The following is a 9,851-nucleotide window of genomic DNA, read 5'->3' as shown; positions in this document are numbered from 1 at the left end:
AAACAGTGTTAACCAATAATAATTGGGAATATTCTTTCCATATCACTATGGTTCGTACACTTTCTTCTTAGGATATCTTCTAAAGAATTTAAAAATCCCTGTTTCAGTACCTGGTCATCCTAACGCTTCTACTTCTTCCCTGTTCCCAAAGTTTAGACTAAAAACGCCTCAGATTCGGAGTGGACTGTTGGTCAAAAATCGCTTGAGTCACGCTCGACACCGCGGTTTATTTGTCGTCGATTACCGCATATTTCGAAATGGCAAAAAAAGTGTCAGGGCTGCGAGAAAATCGGGGATACTGGCAACGCTGCAGCGGTGTAAAAGGTCGCTCGGTGCAGCGGTACCAGAAAGGGCCGTGACGTCATTCCCACGACTCGTTTGGAGCCGCAGGCATCCCGATGTAAAGATGCAATCCGTACGTGTCGTAAAAAAAGGAGGAGAACGGACCCTCGTAATTTCTTATCTGGCCACGAAGTGATAGACGTTCATTAAAGGAATCGGCCACGCCGGTCGCCATGCACCGAGCCTTTAACATCGTTTTCGCAGCGTTTCGATGAAGTTCCTTATCACCTCGTTACTGCATCCTCCGCTCTTCTCGTAACCTCGTTTGACGTTTATGTAATCTTATTTAACGTAATCTCGTTCGACCGCGTCGCATTCAAACGCGGCGTGCCCGGGACTAAAATTAAAATTTTGTTGGAGCGGACCCCGCATACGCAGCATTTAAATAATAAATTTGGACGTTGAACGTGTGACGTTACACGCAATTATTGCATTCGTTAAACGTTGGAGTTTGAACTTCAAACTCAAAAACTTCGAGCTCCGTGGAGTAAAATTTGATTCGATTTGTATGGCTTTAATTTCCACTGATCGATAGTAGTCGGTTCACCTAGGTAGAGAAACACTCTCGACCCTCTGATACAGCGAGAATTTCTATGGAATCGTGGATGACAGAAGCACGAAGTTGCGCGTGCGCCACAAACGTCGTTTGCCATGCTTCCCAATAGGAACATTTTCCTATTTAACCTTTATATTATAGAAACGCGAACAAAGCAAATATATCGAACAAAGAAACCTCGAGATGTATCAAATTATTAGCCTGTCGTTTAACGTGCGAATCGTTTATTTAAATGCGAGGGATTTTGCAGCTCGCTGAGAAATTCCGTCTGAGACAGTGCAAACACGCCAAGCTCCGTCGACGTCGAAACGCAACAGTCTGAAATGGGGTCACACGAAACAGGATTACACGAAATCTAAATTGTCCAACCGGCAACGAGATGAAATACGTTCGTAGAGAATCCTCGGTGTTGGATTATAGAGTTCCAGCTTGCTCGTCGCGAGCCTTTAATTCCATATGATTAATTTTATGCATCTACGTTGAAAGTTTCACCTGCCGAAAAGAAACGTAATCGAGAACGATTCGGGTGAAGCAATGTTAAGCTATCTGTTCGAGAAGCGTCTTCTAGCTGCGCGATCAACTCGAAGACTATCATTGCGAGATAACGAGTGCAATAAATGAATAGTCAAGGCAATGCAGATTTTGTTATCCGCTCAGGAAAAATGTTGCAGATACCGTCCCTATCGTGGCGTGATTGCATTTTTAACATTAATTGCATTCTCGACACGAATTATCACAGATGAACGTGATAAAATGAGGTCAAGGGGAAGCAGCTTCCGCCATTTGCTCTAGAAACATCTCATAGTCGCTTCTATTATCACACAAAGGAGATTATCATCCTAGCTTCGACTATAAAGGAAATCGGAGACAGTCCAGAGTACATTGCTGCTGTTATTGACTTAAGAAGAGTCTTATAGTCGCGGATCGCCCTCTTAAACTAAGTGTACCAAGGAAACGCAATGGAATACAGTCTGGGAAAACCAGTCCTTGTTGTGCAAGAGTTTTACAGTCATTTTGGCATAGTCAACGATTATTATTTCGAACCGAATTGTCAAAGATGGATGCTATAGAATATCAAAACGTATCGTCGTCTACGACTATTGTCCATTCGAGTCTACTAGTCACGTGACTATAGTTATATAGTCACACGACGAGGATGACAATTTGAATCTACATTTATCAAAAATGTGACGATTCGCGCAAGAGAGTCCACGTTAAATGTTCCAGAAGAGTGTTATAGTCACTCGTCCTGTAAAGACAGGCAAACGACTATTACTTCGAGTCGACCTGTTACAGACGAACCTAACGCAACAAGACGCGATCGAGACGGCCTTTGTTGCCAAATATAGCCCCAATAGTCCCAAATATAGCCACGCATAATTCATCGGAGGCTATCATTTTCATGCCGCGTCAAGTCATGTCGCGAGGGGCTGACGAGTTGCGAAATAACGTATCGCTATACTATAGTTCTCGTTGCGTCGAGTGCGGGCGTACTTCGTGGGAGTCCGTTCGGTAATTCTCTTCTCGTTCGGGCCGCTCTTCGCTTCCTCCGCATTTGGAAACGTTCCGCTTCTGCGTGGTGACGCCATGCCACGCGATCTTTCTTTTCTTTTTCTTTTTTTTTCTTCGTATTATTATTCTTCTTTCGCGTACACCGTTGCCGAGGAATAATTGCATTAAAAACAAAGAAAAAACGACCGACACGCATCTGCCGCACTCGTTAGCTCGGCCGAACGGTCCACGCAGCGATCACGCGATCCGATTGGTCCTCGTTTGATTGTGCCCCGGAATGAGATTCGCGTCCCTTTCGTTTTTCGGTGGTCGTTGTAACATTGAGTGGCTCGGGCTTGATTAAAGCACATATACTGGTTCCATGGTAATTGTCCACGGGCTGTCGTCACTTTCAACGAATCGTGTCTCAATTAAGTGTCGGAGTTTAGCCCTCGGCGTGGAATTATTTTAAACAATAACGAGATTAATTTAGACGTATGATTAATTTCTTGTAGGCGAGTTAATAGGTCCATCGTTCGAGGCGCTGGAGTGGAGTAACTATTAAATTTCTGCCAATTCAACTCAACCTATTCTATCATAAAAATAGAACCGAATTTAATGTAAAAGAGATAACGAATTTTTGCATATTTTATCGTAATTTATCGACGTTACCTGTCACAGTTCGCTAGCAAAAATTTAAAAATTGACATAACCATCCAGGAGCGTAAAAAATGTGTATGCCTCGAGGGGTTCGATTCCACTCCACCTGTGTACCATCCGCATTAAAAGATCTAACTGCAAATATCAGCAGAATAACTCTCCCACGCGAGCTATACTTTTTATCTCGAAGCTCGGCCAAAGAAACTCGAATATTCCGCCCAATTTCGAGGCGTTAATTCGCGTGAATCGCGTCGAAATGAGTTTGAAACACGAAAGTAATTAAGAAGCATCCGCCATAGTACCGATTTGCGTAACGTCGTCGTGTTTTATTCTCCGTTCGTACACCCACCGCTGTTGAGTTTGACTCACGGCGGTAAAAAAAGAGAGTTGTCTGTGCTTCTCGTTAACAGTTGTAAATATAATTACATCGACAACCAAAAATTCCGGCCGTGGGCGTTCGCGTCGTGCGTTTTTTTTCTCGGATGACGTTAAAGCGATCAATTGAAAACGCATGCGGTTGGATAGTCGTTACACGGATTCGATACAGTTTTCGCAACTTTTAGACCGAGAAAGATCTTTCAGACACTTTTAGGAAATCCACGCGTTTAAATCATTTTTAATCGAGTTTGGTCTTCCACGAGCGCATCGCTCGTAGAAATGACTTCATTTTAATTTGGAAAATGTTTAAATTGTTCACTCACTCTGTAGCCCTTTTCTCCGGCGCCGCCATACTCTCCTCCGGCTCCTTTTTCGCCCTTCGGACCGAGGGGACCGTCTGGTCCGATGTCACCCGGGAGTCCTTCCGGTCCTTCTGGTCCGGCTACTCCAATGAAACCCGCAACACCTTTTATTCCCGTGCAATTGCATTTGTAAGAATCCCTGCAGATCTGGAACAAACGAAAGGGCAGAAATGAAAGAAAGTTCTGTTCTAAAATAAGTTTTGTCATACTTGTTCGTAGCTTAAATCGGTTCGTTGTGTATTTAACCAGAGATATTCGAAATTAAGACGATCCAACAGTAAATAATCGATATACACTCTCGTCAATCGATTACAAATTCAGTTAATATTGCTTTTGAATTTGCACCACTGATTTGAATCACCGAAAAAGAATCATTAAAAAAAACACGCGTGTATAGAGAAATTATATTTAAGTGTCGTAAGAGTATACGAACAAATTATTGATTGTTGGCTATCGTTGATTCTGTTTATCCCAGGCTACTCGAATTGTTTATTTCGAGAAGAATATTTCTGGCCATTTCGAGGCGGTTGTTCGCTAAATGAATAATGCGAAGGGAAACGGACTGGCGCTTCCCGTAGGACGAAAGTTGTTCTTATGTCAACGAGACTTTAAGAGCGTCCAGCATTTTCGAGGAAACTTCGCAAGCGGTGTGTATCGTGTACACACGACGGCACGTGTTTCCTTCCTCGAGTTTCTTTCATCCTTTTCCGCGGTTATGTCACTCCGTCCTCGTACAGCGTGCCTCTTCCACGCGTAATACGAGCACGTTGCAAAGCGTTCTTTCTATTAAAAAAGTAGACCAGCCATCGTTTACGTTCCGCGGGTTATTCACGTTGGTTATTCAGGTGCTCCGTTGTTTATTGTGAGCCGAATTTAGAAATTTCGAGCGTTAACCTAACCGTTGCCCCCGATCCAGCTACGAACCTCGAAGCGATCGCGTTGCTACCGTAGCTGTTCCACAACAGTCGCTACGAAACTCGTTTTCTCTAATCGTGGCAATTTCATAGGAAACAAATTTTTTTAATAATTTCTCTCCATCGATTCTGGCTTCATCGAAGGATTTGAAATTCCCGCTGTAGAGGAAGAACGACTCTGAATAATTTCCCTTCGATACGAGCTTCGAGAAGCATCCCTCGAATTCATCGTACGCGAATCGAGAGCTACTAAAAATATTCGTGAAAAAGGAGGAATTACATCATCGCGAAGCAAAACATCGGTCTTTTCATTCTTTATCGCCGTTCCCGGTTCGTTTTTAAACAGCTCGCAAAAACGTTCGCGATTCCAGATCGAGTTCGCGAACCGAATGTTTATCGAGGAAGATCGTTACGTGATTTAAAAACAGAAGCCTGGCGTAATTCGAGCCAACCCTGTAGCGAACGTTTCAATAACGGCGATTTTACGTAACAGAAGAAAAAGCGGAGCCGCGCTTCAGAATCCCCCCACGATTGAAAATTACGCGGAATCAAGGTCACTGTTGCATTAATGCATCAGTTTAACGCCACCTACGCAATTGGTTGTGACAAGTCGCCTCGTTTCCAATCGCGTGTCAAGGTACCGTCGCTTCGGAATTTTTACGAACAAGCTTCCAGGAATCGGATCCATCGATCCATTGATCTTATAATTAATTGTCCGCGCCGCGAAAGTGATCGAATACCTGGATGGACGTTTACATTAAAAACAAAAACAAAAAAAGAAAAAAAAAGAGCGAACGCCGATTAAATTAACATACGCGACGAAAACTCGTTTCGGAATCGGAGCGTGGACGCCAATTAAACTTTCACGTTTCAAAAGTGATGCGCGAAACTGAAGAAAAGCGATGGTAACTTTTAATCGCGACGGGTTGCGATGGTTTCGTTGCGAGCTAATTAAAAAATCGAACTTTCTCGCTACCCGTAACAGAAATAGAAAATAAAGCTCGTCGAGATTGAGTTCGTTGCACGCGAATCTTTCAACTGTTCTTCCAATTGTATATATTTCATTTTGGACACTTTTCCGGGGAAGTGGCTTGGGTTCGACAAAGATTTCTCGATTTCAGCGTGCTCGCGTTGCATAATTCGTCGCTTTTTATTCGTCGTGCTTTTTTACTTTCGCGCGACGACCTCGCCGAGGAAAGAGATCTTCCAAATATGTAAGTATCCCTCTGGTCAGGCATCGAAATGACGTAACGCGCTCAGCTCGGTAGCGAAACGTGTTCGCGCCGTGACATATTATCGCGATTACGCGATAGGACGATCTGTCGCGAATTATGTCTCGTCTGGTCGCGAAATTGGCGGGTGGAAGACCCTGAAGAACTCGCGGAATCGCTGGTGCTGCGCGACAATCATCGGACGCGTAATTGAAATAGATGCTGGACGACGTTTTCGAAATATAAATCGAGTGGTATTTGCGAAACGAACATTGACTAATTAATTTGTTTGTGGGAGAAGGCTGTTCGAGCGATCTGTAGATAATTAATACGTTTACACACACGTATATAATATAAATTATATAAGATACAATTTCCAGGGGTGTCTTATGAGTTGAGTTCTAATAAAACACAATCGGTGTAGAGTACACCTGTCTAATATAATTTATATATAGTTATATTAGTATGTCTACAGAACATACTTCGTCTCTAAGCAGGAAATTTTAACCCTCTTTGAAAAACTCGTACCTCCTCTCATTTAAACAAAAACCACCCTTAACTACGAATAAAGTTATGTCTGTACCGACTAGTAACAAGTCTAATTTTCACTCGTAATTTGTTTATTACACCGACGACGTCCGCGCTCTATGGTTGATGATTAATCGAACAGCTGTTGCGCGGCTCGCTCCAGGGCGGCCAACATCTTTCGCATAACAGCGGATAGTAAACGCATTACGCTCGCGTATTCGATAAATGCTAAAGGACGTGTTTAAACGAGACGACAGAATACGCGCACACTACGTTACGCGTTATGACTGGTAATCTGCATCGTGAACGAAGCGCACCACTTAAGCTAAGAAGACCGTCCTTGTCGACAAGTTTATGCTTTATGAATATGTATCATCATCAATAGAATCACTGTTTAAACATTCAACGGAACCGCGTGAAACAATCGTTTCTGTCTCTCTAATATTCTCGTAATGACTATGATTTATTGCTTTCGCTAACCGAGTGACGATTCCTATTTTGACTGTGGTGATATATAAATAGATCGCGGATTTTATGCTAAACAGAACGAAAAGTTACGCGTACTTGTGCCAAACGAAATAATAATACTATTCTAGCGATTGTACAAATTTTGTTCGTATGTCCCATAAATCTCTGGGTCTATTGAGAAATTTGTTTAAATTAAATGACAATGTTACATGTATGTTTCTTGATGTATATATAAATATATACGTGTACAAGCTTATTAGCGTATTCATATACATATTTGTAATGAAAAATTCATTTTGGCGATACCAAAACTATTATTCAATTTAGCCAAACTTCATCGATAGACACAGAGTAGTATGAATATTTATGGGACTGACTGTATAACTACGTCAGATAACTATGTCTTTCGTTGCTTAACAAATATTATATAACGTCTTTCTATACAACATACCGAACTACATACTTTAAACGTTTAGCTTGAACCACTTCAGAAGGTTTTCCTAGTATCTCGTGTCGTGAAAATAACGCTTAAAGTACACGTAAGAAATGTTGCAGCATCTTTGAGATATTTCTTGTGCTCCAGGACTTTTGAAGTGATCTTGTAAATCTAATCGTGAAGAGCGAGCTTCCAGCATCTGCTGTCCGCTTTCGCCGAATGCCGGACGTTTACGAGACCCCCGGGTCCAAATATTTATGTTACCGCTGAGGTTCCTGGACCTATGAAATTCCCTATAAAACCTTGTAAACAGTTTTTCTTTTCCTCTCCCGAGGCATGGCGCGAAACTACCGGAGGTCGCCACAAGTTCTTTCGCAACGAGTTTTCTATCAGGAGGAACGATATCATCGAGCTAATATAATAATTTGTTGAAATTTTCTAACTTCCAACGACGGAATTAATTGTGTTAATTAAGCAAGCTAAGAGTCAGGATTCAAAGGAGGACGATTCTTCGCGGCGAGAAGCTTATTTTATATAAAAATTACGCTCGTCCAGATTTTAACCAAAATAATTTCTACCGTCTTTTTAATCAAAATAATATTCGCAACCTATCCGTCGCGGAAATTGAAAGGAGCCAGAACAACAAGAGCAGACAATTAATCCTTCCTCCCCCTCCGACGACAATAAAACTCGCGTTTACGATACCACATAAACCTCTATTTATTCGCATAAATCTCCATAAATCCACTTCAGGTGTAAGCCCAATTACTTTCCGTGCTGGACTCGCCTTTTTCCGTTCGCGAACATGGGCGCGCGTTTCGCTTTATTTGTCGGAAAGAAGGCGAATACTTGGAAGCAAATTACGCTTTTGTAGAGTTTAATGCGCCACTTTAATTCACCCCCCTTGGCGGTGCAACGTCTAAGAACCCACCCCCTCCTCGTAGTACGATCGTGGTACCCTGGACGTTGGCGCGATAAAGGCGTACCAACAATGGCCGTGTCGGGGACGCGGAATTTAAGTATTGTTAAACAAGTTCCGCGAGCGCGGGTAACGCGTGTGTTTACAGTGAACGCGGTATTGCTCTTATCGGACCGCCATTGTGGGGGTAAATTCCGCGGTGGACGTTACCGTGCTCGATTTTCCACTCGGTGATAGAATCTAATTCGATTCTTGCGACTTCGGTTCAATGGAAACTCGTGTTCGATGCGTATGGAGGCTTTTAAATAATTTTTTTATTGCAGAATTTTACTGTAATCGTTCTCATGATGTCTAATGATGACTAATACTCTTGAAAATGTCTACTCTGTTTAAATTTTGTTTATAGACTAATGAAACTTACGTAATCGAACGTTTATTGTGGTATTTATTTAATCGAAATTCGAATGTTGCGTTAAAAATTAATTTTCTTTGACGCTTGACTTTTGGAAACAATTTTTTGAGTTCTCCGGTGAAAGGGTGACGTGGCGATCAACGCGTCAAACTACGAGATTACTATGTTAGAGTATGTCTTATATTCTGAACAGTGTAGTGTTAAAGATATTACTATCCTACAGTGCACAGTTTCAAATATAGCGCGCAAATTAATTGTACGCCCCTTTTTTGTTTCTTATCATATGTATAGTTGTGTACGATTTATGAACGCCTCGTGTATCAAGTAAGATCGAAATAAATATTTGTATCATTTAACTAAGCAAGTTTTACTTATGTCCAACTACGATCGTCTGTGTTTATGCTCTGCATATGATATATAGCATGCAATAATTTACTCTATTTTATATATTTTTGCTATTCGCGCACATCCTCGTACATTTTCCCACAAAGCTTTACTCCAAAATATTTACGACAATTCCACCAATGTCTAAAAGAACCAGCCTAACCTGAACGAATTCCTCAGCCAGAAACCCATCGCTGAATTGCTCTGCGCTTCCATACGATACTAAACGAGAACCGCAGGAGTCGTGTGTCGCCAATCAAATTACTCTCGAATTCGCGCATCATCGGAATTCCGACAAGTCAATGCATCAGCCACTTTCGAGCTGATCTCCCTCGCTTTTCGAGCTTCCGAATTTCGATTTCGAATACGCGATATCGGGGGATTGCAGAAAAAAATACTGCAGCGCGCGAAATGGATCCGGTTGCATCGAATCGCGCTGGCGTAAACGTTCGACGTAACGTTTCTGCTGAACGTTCAGGCGACGAGCGATTCGCGAAGCGGTCGGCTTACACATCGGCGAAACAGATCGGGGAATCACCCTTTACGTTGTAAACAGGAAATTCGAGGTGGGTTAGAGCCGTTTGCGGAGAATTATTGTGGCCGGTGCGAGTTGCATCCGTGGCTTTCGGAGACTCTAGGTTTACGGTGGAATTCGAGAACGATATTGAGCCTTATAAAAATAATGGAAAATAAATGTTAACGACGTAATAAAGATTATTTAAATTTTAATTTGAATCAGTCGATCAGCAATACCGATGGCAATTGTCGAACGCGTTTGGAAAAATGAAAC

General features: G+C 42.2%; 1 protein-coding gene across 2 annotated transcripts in view; it reads right to left on the bottom strand.

Annotated features, from left to right (window-relative positions):
- LOC128877507 (collagen alpha-2(IV) chain-like) overlaps positions 1-9,851 on the bottom strand; it is a 62,133-nt gene that overhangs the window by 30,070 nt on the left and 22,212 nt on the right. For both annotated transcript variants that reach the window (XM_054124849.1, XM_054124850.1), the window contains exon 2: positions 3,751-3,936. In XM_054124849.1, coding sequence (XP_053980824.1) covers positions 3,751-3,936 — 186 coding nt within the window. The remainder of the gene's footprint in view (positions 1-3,750; positions 3,937-9,851) is intronic.

This window comes from Hylaeus volcanicus, chromosome 5, assembly GCF_026283585.1.
Source record: "Hylaeus volcanicus isolate JK05 chromosome 5, UHH_iyHylVolc1.0_haploid, whole genome shotgun sequence".
Classification (NCBI taxonomy): Eukaryota; Metazoa; Arthropoda; class Insecta; order Hymenoptera; family Colletidae; genus Hylaeus; species Hylaeus volcanicus.
This window is presented reverse-complemented; position numbering and strand designations above follow the sequence as displayed.